Source organism: Anastrepha obliqua, chromosome 1 (assembly GCF_027943255.1).
Source record: "Anastrepha obliqua isolate idAnaObli1 chromosome 1, idAnaObli1_1.0, whole genome shotgun sequence".
Lineage (NCBI taxonomy): Eukaryota > Metazoa > Arthropoda > Insecta > Diptera > Tephritidae > Anastrepha > Anastrepha obliqua.
The window spans coordinates 40,192,118-40,207,297 of record NC_072892.1 but is presented as its reverse complement, the minus strand read 5'-3'; the positions used below and the strand labels follow the sequence as shown (position 1 = coordinate 40,207,297).

The following is a 15,180-nucleotide window of genomic DNA, read 5'->3' as shown; positions in this document are numbered from 1 at the left end:
CCAAAGAACAATAAGGAATAAACAAATGAATGTCAAACTTTACTTTAAAGTCCAACTTGCACCAAAGGTCATCAACATTTCTTCTATAATACATATCACAAACATTTATTCTCCTTAGGGTATAATATCAATAAAACTCTCTATTCTACAAAATATGAAAATAAATCTTGGCATATTCGATCTAATGTCTTTATTATAGATTCCATTTGCTCTAAAGCAGTTTTTAATTAACTGAAGACCTTTTTGGGAAAATATTTCTATAGTAAATAAAAATACTTTGTCATATTTCACTCGTTAATCGCTTTGTATAATATTTATTTTATGACTAATAAGTGGAAATTTGCCTACCAATAGCTCAATCTGTGTCATAGTATAAAAACCAAATACTTTTTGGTTACTATTACATTTATCATAATTAACTACTATCTCGTTCCGACCCAGACAAAAGCAATGAAGTTATTATGGTCTCATAAATATTTTGCAAAACCGCTCCTACTCCGTTGTTCAATAGTTGCATTTTCGTGGTTGTTAACATTACTTTATACCATAGTTTCCCGTCGCACTAAAGTTATACTGCTATATTAGTTTGATATTAAATACATCAGAGGTATTCCCGCTGCCCCGCAGAACAGTGAAAAAAAGGCTGTGTTGTTATTGTTGCTTTCGGCTTATTAGCTATTCTGTCAGACAACTTTTCAAACTTCTGGCATACTTTTACTGTTCCCTGCTATTCATATTCCACTATAAGTTCAATGCGATTAGAACTATACACTTTTTTCGATCTGATGTTGTTTAAATTTGTTGCTAATGGTTCAACTTCGTGTTGAGTTTATTTCTTTTTGCCAAATATTGCCTCTTTTCCTTCGTCATATAGATCTAAGACTAGATACTTCAAGTCGTCAAAGCTGGTCGGGAATTTGCTGACCGGTTCAGGTTCAACTTCATCACCTGGTTTTACCCCCTTTACGAAGTTATATGCGATGGCGAATCCTTTGCGCGCATGAACTAACGCATCACGTGCAAATACTTCCGCTTGTCGTGGATAGCAGAGTGAAGCTACAGCGCCAGCACCAATAGTTGTGTAAAGTACTTTCTTAATGAAACCACCACGTGCGGCAAATATGAAGCCAGACAAGCCACCAACGGCTATGGCTCCGCTACGTGGCAACACATTTTGTGGCTCATTCAGATAGTCTATGGTGGACTGCGTATGTGCCTTGGCTGTGTCTATGTAGTTGTCAAAGTGGGCCTTCTGTTCGGCAAGTGCACTCAGGCCAGCCTGCACCTCGGTGCGTACAACGCGCACTCCACCTTCGATAGTTTGACGCATCGCAGAGTCCTTTGCGGGATGTAGTTCTGACTTAGGGCTGTTAATTAGAGATATTTTAATACAAAAACAGCAAGTCCCAATGCTACTATTACCTGTATAATTCGTGCAGCGACTGATAAAGTGGCAATTCACTGGGCTTGCACTTGAAGTTGTTAACTTCGACCTTTTCAACCGCTTTCGCTTCCTTCTGTTTTACTGGCACAGCAGCAAACAACATAGCAGTCGCTGGTGTCACTATAAGAACTTTTCGGAGCATTTTGGATTGATTGTTTTGTAAGCGGCGCTCGGTGTTAAATGCTGTTTCACTAATGCACTAGGTCAATGTCGTCGTTCTCATTCGTCGTCTACGCCTTCACAGCAACCTACAATAGAATTTTTACCGATTTAAATGGTTTTTGTATAAGAATTAATGTTTTTAAAAGAAATTACCTTATTGCTTGACATTGCATAAGACTCGTTGTCGATTTCTTAAAATGACAGCTTGCAAACAGCTGTTCGAATTCGCTGTGCGAGAAAGTGAGCATAAAACGAAAGCAATGAAAACGGCTTTGCAGAGGTGTTATTACCTTAACAACTAATATTTTTCAGTGAATTTCGTAGGCATTCAAAATTTGGAAAAATTTTGCCCAAAATATAAACAATGCAAAATCTAGTTCTTGTTTTCAAATACCAATCCCTTTCCATTCTTACAGTAATGATTTTTATAAAATACTGGAATGGCTTCAACGGAATTAATTTAAAAAAACATATGCACATCTAATATATATTAATAGTAATGATAATAATAATAATAATAATGATAATGGTATTCTATAAACCTTGTGTTAATACTCCCACATTGTTTTCAATATACTTAAATTTCTTATTTATTTATTTAATTAAAAGAGTTTATAGTACTCAAGAATTTATTAAAATAATATCAGCTACGTACAGCTACAGAAAACAGAAACCTTTTCCGCCAGCATTCTTTGTAAATAGTTTAATGAACTACATAAAATTTAGACTTGCTAAGGAGTAGAGGCAAATATAATTTTGAATCCAATATTTGTTTATGCGTTAGTTTAACAGTTGAAAAGAGAAAAAAATATTATCCGATGTTAAGGATGAGTATATCTACCCTATAATAATATTTTTTTGCCAAAAGGTACTTATGTTTTACTCTGTTATCTGGTTTTTCACCCACTTGCACAAAAGTAAGGTTATGTCGAAATGTAAAAAAATTATATAATTTTTTTTTTGTGTTTTATCAATGCTGAATATATATTAATGGATTAAAATAGTTCGAATTGCTTTATAATACTTATTTTGGAAATACAATTGAATGAAAATTGCAATATATGGGCTCATATGCGGTAAGGGGTTAAATCAAAGTCAAATAAATATTAAAGGTTTTTTGGGAAGAGTCGAAAATTAATTATAATCTATATAAATAAAAAGAAGTTACATTTCCTTGGTAATCTTATAACTCAAGAACCGCCGAACCGATTGACACAAAAATTTTAGAGTTCTTTTCTATCTTTGAGGAGGTGGTTTGTGTGAAGCTTGATTGAAATCGGTGCAGCCGTTCCTGAGTTATGACATTTTATTTGAGTAATGGTTTCCTCTCATACGAAATGCCTGTATGGGAAAAACAACAACAAATACACAGCCGCTTATGAGCGTTTCTGTTGTACTGTTGTGGTTGTAAGTGTATTATGTTAATATTAATTTTGGACGAAAATATAATAAAAACTGGAGCATTCAAGGAAATGGAAAAACATTTTTAACTTTATTTATTTTAGCATAATTTATTTAGCGTAAAAAATTGAAATGGAAATTAAACAATCAAATTTTGAAAAAGTACAGAAAAGGCTATTGTGACATCTTTAGAAAGTATGTTGAATGAAAAAAATTAATTAATTCAACTGTTTAAACATTTTACGAGTTCTATAAAGAAAACTTAATATGAAAAATTTCTTGCGATATAAAAAAACATTTTATGTATGGTGGTGCGAAGCCCACTGGGAAATGCTAGTTATATATATAATCAAACTGATGATTGAATCTGTTACAATCATATGAATTCGAAATTAAATTTCGTTTGCCAAAACTGTAGGCATAAGTGTAATAAATGTCTAATTATGGTTTTTATAATTTTCAAAGAGGCGAATGTATTCGATTTACAAAATATAATTCGAATTCATTAAATATCTCGTTTTTTACTGTCAACGAAATGGTAGCTCTATTTATGAGTCCACTTTGCCTTGTTCTCTGCTTTACTGCAGTCGCAATTGTCATTTCTTAGCAGAGAATACGGTTCAAAACAAAATACTTTTGTTGTGTGCTCGCTGCGAAAAGTTGGTTGTGGGAAGCGCGCGTATGTTTGTTATAGCAGGTGACAGAAGCAGCAAATAAGAAAGAAATTACTGCACGGTCTTGTGCAAGGCGATTAAATCCACCTTGGTCTTGTGTATTAAAAAATAAAATTTATTTGGTGGATGCAAAATATAGTTTATCAATCTAAAGCAGAGTATTTTTTAATTGCAAAATATTGGCGATAAAGCAGTGTGTTGTGAGTGTGAAACATTGTGAATGGGTTGGGAATACGAAGCAATTTTTGTTAAGTGCTAATGTATAGAGGATTAAGAGTTGACACAAGTCTTAAAATTTTTATGTCACTTACTGCATTTTTATAGACACCTTCAACGAATCTCTAGAAAGGAACCTCGACTCTAGCCTACTCGAAATAACCATTTACAATAAAAGCGAAATATGTTACAACGTTGATACAACAACACACGCCCCCATTTCAGCTAGACGAGGTCATAGGAGGCAGAGGCGTTTACGTCTATGTCAGCGTCTGCGTTAACACCAATGGTGTAAAAAACTAAGTAAGAGAGTGATAAGAGGCTTGCAAATGGCTTTCAATTGAAAATCGTTAATCGCCTTATCAGGTTTTTTGTGTTGCTCGTAAGCTGAAAAAAAACGCTTCTTTCTAATAAAGCAAGTAAAACGCTTTAGAAAGATAGCCAACTGCGCTCGCTCACCTGCTTTCAATAGCGAAATTTGTCGGTCCATTCTTTGTAATAAGAACAACAACGCATTGTTAACTAAATACCTGACTACTTTATTTTATAAGGCGCTATGTCCACGGACGGCTTCTTGGAAGTAAGCAAATTTTCATGTTAAATAAAGCTAAAATAAAATCTGAAAGCCAGCTGATGCCATACCAGCAGATACAGGCAGAATTTTATTGAGCAAATATTATATATACATCAGTGATTAAGTACATGTGTGAACAGGTGTAGCGTAAGGCGATAGTTTTGGCTAAATGTGCGCACCAATAAAACAATATTTTTAAAGCAGCGGTAAAAGCGTTACTCATCGTCGACATACATATGCATGTGTATATGTTTCTTTCTTCAATGAAAGTGTTGTTCATACAGTTGTGTTTTAGCAGGTTTTATTGTCCGACACTATAAATTTTAAATATATTTTTCATACGTTTTCAACAGATATACTCGTACATACATATCTATCAGCTATTCGTTTCCTTTGAACGGATTATGGAGCTAAAGTGGCATTAATTACCTCAACGTTGCAATTGTGTTAACAGTCTGCATAGGAAATTTTACAGGAAGTGTATAAAGTGTTAAGAGTGAATAACCATTAAAACAAATGCCGGTAACATGTGCAAGGTGTAACAAAATAGAAGAAACCAACGTAGTATTTATTGGAAAAAAAGTTTTAGTGTGTCAAGTCGGAAATCGAATTTTCCCCGGCTGTTTTTATCAACAATTTGGAACCAGTGTGTCTAATAAGGGCAGTTTCTATGGATGTAGCGGCCAGTAGCAACTCAAGATTCAGGTTTGCAATATTAAATATATATATTTTTAAATTTAAACATTCTTTTTTACTTATCCACACACATATGGAATTTAAAACCAAATGGTCTGTCTGTGTGTAAAAGAAATTTTTTGATTCTTGGAAGTCTCTTCAAATCAACGCGCCGGTTAAACATCGTTTATACACAAGAATGGCAAACGTTGTTCCTACTTCGTGGTTTATACATATCCATATACATATATATATAAATATATACTTATATACATATGTACTTACGTTTATAGCTTTTAAGTGCACCACACCTTTATGCCGCGCGCTACATAGGCATATACATATATCTACGTAGTAATGCATTACGTCATGTAAAGTACAAAGTTCTGCTTTGGCACACTTGTCAAGCCACAGCGTCTACCAGCATTCAGCTGGTTTATTTAATTTTTAATTCACTAGACGAGTAATTGTCCCGCCTCACGTGCTTTGCGCTAAAAAACGCACACACATCATTGCACACTTCATTAGTGTTCAGGTGCTTGAATGAATAAAAAACTGAAGAGAAAAAAACTTGAGTACCTATTCACATGTTTTCTAATGCAGAAACTTTGATTGGGTAGTGGTGCATCTAAACATGTTACGCCAGAACTCGAAATATTTTTAATTTGTTGTATTTTACTTTGCGGTGTATAAATAGAATAACAATGGCGATTGTTGTGTCTCTTAAGCACATGCATATAAAAGAGCTATTAGTAGAGTGCAGGTGAAAAAGTTCAGTCTCTCAGACCGTTAACCGGCTCTCAGTGCATTTGAAGGAATCAGCTGATTTGCTCACGTTACATGGGATGTGATAGTGGTTTGTTCACGCCCATATTTGTTCTGCAGGCATGTAAAATGCTTAGGGAACGTGGGGCCGAGGGAGATACTAACATTCAAAGCTCTAACGACGCCATGTTGCAAAACCAAACTAGTAAACTCCTGTAAGGAGGAGATCAAATCTCCTGGGTGTGTAGGTAACATTTCTCTGATCTAGGTTCCAGGACATAGGAACATAAAGGTAAATGAAATTGCTGGTGAGCTTGCTAAGAAGGGGACTGAATTGGCCTCAGGTCCCTCCTACGCGGTCATCGGCTTCCCCTGACAGCTGTTAAAGGTGAATTGCACAAATTATTTCTCAGGAAAGCGCAGAAAAGATGGAGCTCCATTTCTTCATGTGCCATTCCAAAAACTCTTTGGCCTCAGTACAATATACGGAGGACTCAGAAAGTCTTGGGGATTCCATGCCATTCTATTTCCAAACTCGTAGTTGTGTTTATCGGTCATTGTGCGAACAGCACACACGCGCAAAAGCTAGACTTATCATATAACCCCCATTGCAGAAGCTATGGGGACCTTTCAGAGCAGAAGACTGTTGAGAACTTTCTCTGTAAATGAGTGGTTACAGAGTGGGGCAGTACGCCAACCTAAATTCCATCAATCTTCTACATTACATCAACAGCTCTGGTTGGCTGTAGATATGTGCTCGTTGGTGGTATCAAAATGGTATAGAAAATGCGCTTTAGTGCAACTTGGGAAGTACCAGAATGGTACTTCAATGATTTCACCTACTTACCTTGTTTATGATAAAACTGAGATTGTGCTAGTGATATAAGACAAAATCAACACAGCCAATGCTCATCTTATATGGTTGCTCTCTGATTGGACGAGAATACGTGTGGCATGAGCGGGCAGGATTCTGCTGCCGAATTTCCGATGATGTGGCGACCGAAGTTACCCCCACAATTTTGCTTCGGAAAGCCAAACCTTGTAATCTATCACCCTTGAGTAGGCTGCATAGAGTGAATTGTGCTTTTTATTAATCGTAGTTCTATAAAAAAAAAATGGATGGCTTAAGACTTAAAGAGCACATTGAATCCTTTCAAATTACAAATTGTAGGAGCGCTACAAGCATGAAGGGTTCCGACAAGTTGTGTGTAAAAATATCAGAATTATGGGGAAACCTATTAGCCCTCGAAAGCGATTCGGGGCACGCTGGATTTGGTAATAAAACTGCATCAACCAGTTATTAATGGAGTGATATAGGGCCAAATACTTGCGGAGATTATTATGTCTATCGAATTCTTGATATTGCTCATACTATTGATATTTTGACCTTCATCACGTAGACTACGTAAGCATTTATTTGGTCTGCCAAAATAGTGTCATATAATTTTTACTGAGTTTAAAGAAGTTACACCTCAAAACCAAAGAGCCACACTTACTCATTCTTTCGGATTATTTCGAGTTCTATATCAGCTTGAAGTTTCTATTCGGCTTGTTATCATAGACGGCAGCAAATTGCCAGTTTTCGATGGCGAACTGTAGCCTTTTGAGGCTGATGATTGGTTGCATTTTTCAATTAGCACTTCATAAATCGGTTCCACCGAATATAGACTTTTAGGCCAAACCGAAACGAACTTTGGCTTTCAGGAGACGCTGAACTGAAACCGAATCGAACGTTTTGAAGAGTCCAATCAATGATTTTATAAAATTCAGTATTTTTTTATTATAAGAAAACACTAAAAAAGAAGAAGAACTTGATGCGTCACTTCCGTCGAGAGTACTGTACTAAAAAAAAAATTTAAATTTAATTCCCGCCTGAAGTCCGCCTGAAGCCCACAATCTACCAACTGATTGGACCTTATCAGTGTGGCTTTAGACCTGGAAAGTCCACACTCGACCAGATATTCACAATACGTCAAATCTTGGAAAAACCCTATGAAAGGAGAATCGACACCCACCATCTTTTCGTCGACTTTAAAGCTGCATTCGACGGTACGAAAAAGAGTTACCTATATACCGCGATGTCTGAATTTGGTATCCCCGCAAGACTAATACGGCTCAATACCAGCAACGCCATCAGAATTAGGAAGGACCTCTGCGAGTCGTATGGTACCAAACGAGGTTTTAGACAGGGTGACTCGCTGTCGTGTGACTTCTTTAACCTGATATTGAAGAAGATCGTGCGAGCCGCAGAACTTAATCGCTCAGGGACAATTTCTTATAAGAGCGTACAATTGTTGGCGTATGGCGATGATATTGACATCATCGGCCTTAACAACCGCGCTGTTAGTTCTGCCTTCTCCAAACTGGATAAAGAGGCAAAAACAATGGGTCTGTTGGTGAACGAGGACAAAACGAAGTACCTCCTATCATCAAACAAACAGTTGGCGCACTTGCGTATTGGCACCCACGTCACTTTTGACAGTTATAATTTCGAGGTTGTAAAATACTTCGTTTATTTAGGAACCCCCATTAACACGTATAACAATGCCAGCCTGGAAATCCAACGTAGAATCTCTCTTGCCAACAAGTGCTACATTGGACTTAGTAGGCAACTGAGTAGTAAAGCCCTCCCTCGGCGAACAAAACTAACACTCTACAAGGCTCTCATTGTGCCCGTTCTAAAAGCTGACTGACGGCTAGTGCCCACCCAAGGAAGGTTTTACTGCATATAATTGGCGCGTATGTACGAGGTGTGTTCAAAAAGTTTTGCGAATTTTGAATTTTAGCAGGTTACGTATATTCGAATTTCGATTTTTTTGTGGCGATATGTTGGTACTCATGTCTCTCACTCATGCCGACGAGTTCGGCCGTTTTAAATGTTCAGTTAATTGTTGACAGCTGCTTTGCTTTTACATTTTTCGGTTACCTATTCAAAAAGATAGATCAAAAAACCTGTATCAAATTTTGTGTGAAAAACGAAATTAAGTGCGCGGATGCATTCCGAATATTGACTGTGTCATACGGAGAAGCTACTTTGGACCAAAGCAACGTTTATCGGTGGTACAAAATGTTCTCAGAAGGCCGAGAAGATGTGAATGACGTAAAGCGTGCCGGACGCCCGAGCACTTCAACAACAGACGAAAAAATTGATGAAGTGAAGAAAATGGTACTGGCAAATAGTCGAATCACCGTTAGAGAAGTTGCTGAGGACCTAGACATATCTATTGGCTCATGCTATACGATTTTTTTTTCAATAATTTGGTCATGATACGGGTCGCCGCAAAATTTGCACCAAAACTGCTCAATTTCGACCAAAAGCAGTATCGCATGAACATTGCTAATGAGATGTTGGACTCTGTCCGCGACGACCCATATTTGCTCCAGAGAGTCATAACTGGTGACAAATCGTGTGTTTATGGTTATGACGTGGAAACCAAAACTCAATCATCTCAATGGAAGCTGCCGCACAAACCAAGACCGAAAAAAGCGCGCCAAGCTTACCGTTTTCTTCGATTGCAGGGGCGTTGTGCATCATGAGTTCTTGCCGGAGCGTAGAACGGTCTATAAGGAATATTACCTGCAAGCTGTGCGCAATTTGCGCGAAGCAATCCGCCAGAAACGCCCGGATTTGTGGAAGAACAAAAATTGGCTCTTGCATCACGATAACGCCGCTGCTCACACATCGTTGCTTGTGCGCGACTTTTTGGCTAAAAACAACACACTAATGATCCCACAGCCACCGTATTCCCCAGATGTGGCCCCCTGTGACTTTTTCTTGCTCTCGAAACTAAAGAGGACCATGAAAGGATGACGTTACTCTACGCGTGTGCCCTGCTCGGCGTGTGCCCTGACGTTCCATAAATGGAAGGACCTACAGTTTTATAACGCATATAATTTGTTTTTATGAAAAGCTTTTTCATGGCAGAAATATACCGGAATTCCGTTTCTATCCAGTTTATGTAAATTCTCTACTCAATTTAATGTGAATGACTCGAGGCGGACTAGTGCTCTAGTGACCTGGTAATAAAAATTCATTAAATATGCTAGAAGTAAATTATTGTTATTTTTTTACTTGTTATTGAATGAAGCCTTTTTTTTCATAAATAGCATATGCACAAAAACAATATATTTTTTTGTCATGTCAAGCGATGAGCTTTGTAAAAATAACCACATGGAATAAGTAGTGCCCCTATTTCGCTGCACGTCACTGTATTACTGTATCACTCAAAACTATTTCTTTAGCACTAACCGTACCGGTGTATCACGTTTACTTATTCCTACCGCAACCGGTCATTTGACCGGTTATGAAATAATTGTTTTTCCAAACAAATTTTTAATTTTTTCTAATACATAATTAATATTTTCAAATAACAATAAAATAATAAATCATACATTTTAATTTTTTTTGTATTTTATATATGTATTATATAAAGTTAAATTAACCAAGGAACAAATACATAGTCAGTTTATATTTTTAAATTCAATTTTGTAACCGGTCATTTGACTGGGCGCGGTACGGTCAGTGTTAAAAGCGGAAACAAAACAGCTGCCGTCAGCTCGTGCACCACGTTTTTTAAATTTTTATCACGCACTGATCCGCCCATTATATTATAAATTTTATTAGTTTGCCGGTATATATTGATATTTGATACACTCATACAATACATACGAACATGCATTCAGACCTGTGTTTGTTACAAACTTATACCAAGTGGCATCGAATAATTTTTTTTCTCTTCCATAACGGAAGCGCGAGCATGTGAAGTATGTGTGGTGAACAGCTTCTATGATGTTTTCGTCCCAGGAATCACAATAGTGATGGCCGTCGTGGTTGAGCCTGTGTAAATATGCTTTGATGCAGTCATACCCACTTAAGAACTCGGTCAGGTAAAAGTCCACCTATCAATTGGGCCTCGTTAGCCAAAGCTTTAGATTGTCAACGCCCTTTTGTAGAGTTATCCCACCTTGTTCCCTCTGTGTTCTCGCTTTTGGGAAGCTTCCATTGCTAGAATGTCTAGCGGCTACACGCCAGATATTACTAGTCCTGCATCGTCGGACACCGTTAAATGCACTACATGCGCGTACTGCGCACAACCGGTAAGTAGAAAGTATGATACATGTGGCGTTTCCTCCGCACCATACAAAATTTGTCTTTTCACGGTATTAGCCAGGAACTGATGGCAATTTTGTATTGTCCCTCGTACGTTTAATGTCATCTTCGACAGCTCTGTCACAGTGGTGGGTGCAAGTGTCATTTAAAGTAATAAGAATTCAAAAGTGCAGCTTGCATTTCTGACTAACGAACGTCATAAATTGTTTATACATATAAACATACATACACATGCCAATCATTCGACTATTTCTAACTTTGGCGCGTACAAAGTCAAAATGTGTTTCACATTTTTATACAAGAAAAAAATTCTATGTATGGGTCACGTTGTTTTGATTTATAATCACAACTTTTTATTGTGCATGCATATAAGTACACCTGTGTTCAAAATAATATCAGAGCGAAATATTACGAAGTTTTACTATTGACTTACTTACATGGCAAATAAAACGGATGGTCGGTCTTGGCCACTACCAAATGTTGCGCTAATCGCCTCTACATTGTGCGCGTTGACGCCAGTTAGAAACACCAAGGGCAGGTTAGGTCGTCTTCGAATTTGTCTTTCCAAAGGAGATGAGGACGTACTTGTTTGTGAGTTACACCAGTACATTTCGAAAAGCACTTTCTTTGCTGGAGCGTTGTTATCCAATCGCTCAACGTGACACAGCCAGCGCAATCGCTGAATTTTAATGCGCTTCACTACACCGATGACGGCGTACAGCTTGTACAGCTGGCTTATTTGGTATACAGCAGTCACGCAAATTTTACCAAATTGTGAAGAATTTTTCTCCCGAACGCTCCTAATAACCGCCCATCGGTGTTCGTCAATGTCCAGGACTCAGCACCGTACAGTAATACCGGGGAGATGAGTGATTGATAGAGCGTTTGCTTTCATGCGTCGAGAGAGGTCTCTGCTTTTCAATTGCCTACCGAACCCAAAGCAGCACCTTTTGGCAAGACTTATTCTTCGCTGCATCTCTAGGCTGACGTTGTGGTTGGTGTTAATGCTGGATTCTAGATAACTACGCCGAACTCGTAATTGTCAATGCTATCCGATACGCTTAGACTTTTTTCGTTTGACTATTTACTTATATTTATTTTATTGCAAAAATATAGTTCATTCTACAACAAAAAGCATAAGTAACTCATATTTTCAAGCTTTGTAAAAAATTTAAAAACATTTAGCAAACTTCCATCAAAATTTAAAACCTTTTATTCAGAATTTTCAGAAAATGTTCGAGTATTTAATTTTATAACCCATTGAATTTTGGTTCAAGCTCAAATTTGAAGTGGCTTAAAAATCGCGCTGATTTTCGCAACTTTTTTTGCTGCCGGCGTTGCGCACTTTTTACATACAAAGAAAATTTTCGAACGTTCCTAAAAAAAAATTAAAAAAAAACAAACAAACAAAAATTAATTTTAAACTTGAATTTTATTGTACCAAAATTTTAATTTTTTAAACATTCTGATTAAAACGTTTGATATTTTGATGAAAATTTGTTGAACTATAATATATTTCTGTAAAAAATAAAAGAAACTAAAATAAAAAGGAAATAAATAGTCGAAACTTTACAGCATGCCGCGCTGCTATTATTGTGAACGCAGATGTATGTATGAATACACACATAGGTACACTCTTATCTACCTAGCTTTGTAAAACTAGCCATCCATAAAAATACATATGTACACATACACGACTAAAATGATAACACCGTTTTGAACATAATTAATTAGCTTTTTGCGGGCGGAGGTAGAAAGGAAAGGGCAACATAAACGATTTCAAGTTCCTTCTGAAGCTTATCAAAATGTGCTGCGTACTTCTATCGTATTTTCTCTTAGCTGCTGGCAAGTGTTACCCAATTATTACCGATTTACGGGATATTTTATCAAATGAATTTGAAATAATTCTGATTTCCTCAAATCATATTGCACAGATAGAATCAGTAGAACAAAAAAAAAAAAACAATAGCAGTGCATTTTGTTTTTGCTTTTGGTGCCTAGAATGTGAAAATCCATAAACAAAGATTCACAGTTTAGTCACCAAATAAATAAATAAAAGCAAGTCAGCTGCTCTACTGCTACTACTTGTTCAATGTACTTTGGATTGTCTAAAACTAAATTATTTTCAAAACTATTTATGTATCATATTTATGTATGATACATACAGACGAGGCTTGCGTTTTATATTTTGCGTCTAATGACAAAAACACCATAAAATAATCATGGAAATGGTTCTATTGTTTTCCAAAATATTCTCCTTGGAAATCAATACATTTCTGCATTTGCTTGACCCATTTTCAAAGCACTTTTGCCACTCAAAAGTGGATACCCCCAAAATCAGCATAAAGGCTTCAACAGCTGCTTCAGGCGTTGTCCGGAAACAAAAAGAAATCAATAGTTGCCAAATCAGAGCTGTAAGGCGGGTGACACATGAATTCGATCTTTTGAGTGCTCAAAAACTCTCTCGTGAGCCGATACATGAAGACGGATTCGTTCTTTGGGGTGTTTGGTCGAGCTCTTCTTCCTATTTGTGGTGTATGCCTCGATGTTTCCCAGAAATGGAGGGACCTACAGTTTTATGCTGCCTACGAACGGAAAATAGTTTTTTATGAGAAGCTTTTTCATGGTAAAAATACATTCGGAGGTTTGCCATGGTCTTCCGAAGGGAACCGCTATTAGAAAAAAAACTGTTTCTATCAATTTGGGTGAAGTTTCCTGAAGTAGCCTGAAGTTTCGTACCTGTGCACTTTCGAATGGTAGTGCACCAACTCGGCGGTTGGTTTTTGATAATTTTTTCAAAAATTTCTGGCAAACAAATGGTTGTGTACCACTCAAAATTGACTGTTCTAAGTTTCTCTAATAGTACAGTTGCAACATGACCAGATTTGAATTAAGCTCGTCTTGGAACACCTATACTGCCGATTGCTGTTTTGTTTCCGACTCATATGCATAGCTCCAAGATTCGTCACCGGTTACAATGTCATAAACGTGCTTAGAACCACCGAAGAATTTCTTAAAAAAATGTTTTTTTTCACATCAATCGACACGAGTCCTTTTTTTGGGAATTGCCAAATTATGAAAATCTTAACGACCTTCATGCAATATTGATTGTATGTTGGTCCCACTAATGTCCAAGAAGGCCTCTATCTCGTGATATTTCACGTGAGGGTTTTGCGTTATCAATGGACGCACATCATTGATTGTTTCTGTCACAACAATCGACGGCCTTCACCAAATTCAGCCTGTAAGGATCGATGGCCACGTTGTTGTGCTTCAACCCCAAAAGTCGAAGTTGATCAATAATCTCCGACGAAAATCATAATAAATCATCGCGCGAAACTTTCCATGGTTAATTCCATCTTTTAGGCGAGTTGAATTTTTAAGTCACTAAACAAAGAGTAAATAAAACTCGTAAGTGAAAACGTTATATGTATGTGGGTTTATGCTAAAAAATACCAAACTTTTCCATAAAAATATTGAATTACATTTCATTACACGTAAGTGTTGCACAGGCGCAAAATAGAAATGAAACCCTCGTATAATGGCTGGAACAATAATAACAGCCCTACAGCCCTACAATTTTTCTTATAAAAATGTAGTAATAAAACTACTTTATCTGTTCATTTTCTGACATTTGGCTGCCTTATATTCCCCAATGTTGCCTTCATTTGTCGGACGCTTTTGTTGCTTTTACATAATATATATTTATTATTTTCAAAATAATATGTATTTGGTTGCAACATTTTTTTTTTCTTGAATATTCCGTTTAATTTTTTGTGACAAAAATACGTGCAATTTACGAAATGTCTTTTACTTGTGAATAAAAAATTAAAAATGCCTAAAGCAAGTTGTGCAATTTGCACAAAAACGTGAACTGATGCAGGCGTAGGTTTGTTGCATCTACCAGCGAAGTAATCCACAGGGTGGCGAAAGCATCCGACTTAGGTAAAGCAAAATGATTTATTTGATGAAACTTGGTAGAGATGTTAGGGAGTAGTTCATTAACAACCTTTATAACTCCCAATATTCCGAAAAGAATAGTTTTCTAATTATTTGTCTTCAAAGTGCCCTCAGCGACGTCACTAAAGTTTGGCACATTGTAATATATTTTATTTTAAACTTCACTCCAATTCATTAGTTATACAGTCACACGGGCGCT

The 15,180-nt window shown here is 36.8% G+C and overlaps 2 protein-coding genes across 2 annotated transcripts in view; one reads left to right on the top strand and one right to left on the bottom strand.

Moving 5' to 3' along the window:
• Window positions 1-285: 285 nt before the first annotated feature.
• On the bottom strand, window positions 286-1,854 carry LOC129235357 (MICOS complex subunit MIC27). The gene is made up of 3 exons (XM_054869166.1): window positions 1,760-1,854; window positions 1,423-1,692; window positions 286-1,367 (listed from the first exon to the last, which is right to left on the bottom strand). The coding sequence occupies exons 2-3, from the start codon at window positions 1,584-1,586 to the stop codon at window positions 830-832; spliced, it is 702 nt and encodes a 233-aa protein (XP_054725141.1). The 5' UTR covers window positions 1,587-1,692; window positions 1,760-1,854; the 3' UTR covers window positions 286-829.
• Window positions 1,855-5,091: 3,237 nt separating this feature from the next.
• LOC129253363 (growth hormone-regulated TBC protein 1-A) overlaps window positions 5,092-15,180 on the top strand; it is a 28,494-nt gene continuing 18,405 nt past the window's right edge. The window contains exon 1 of the mRNA XM_054891710.1: window positions 5,092-5,176. Within this exon, the coding sequence (XP_054747685.1) occupies window positions 5,142-5,176 (35 nt within the window). The 5' untranslated portion in view covers window positions 5,092-5,141. The remainder of the gene's footprint in view (window positions 5,177-15,180) is intronic.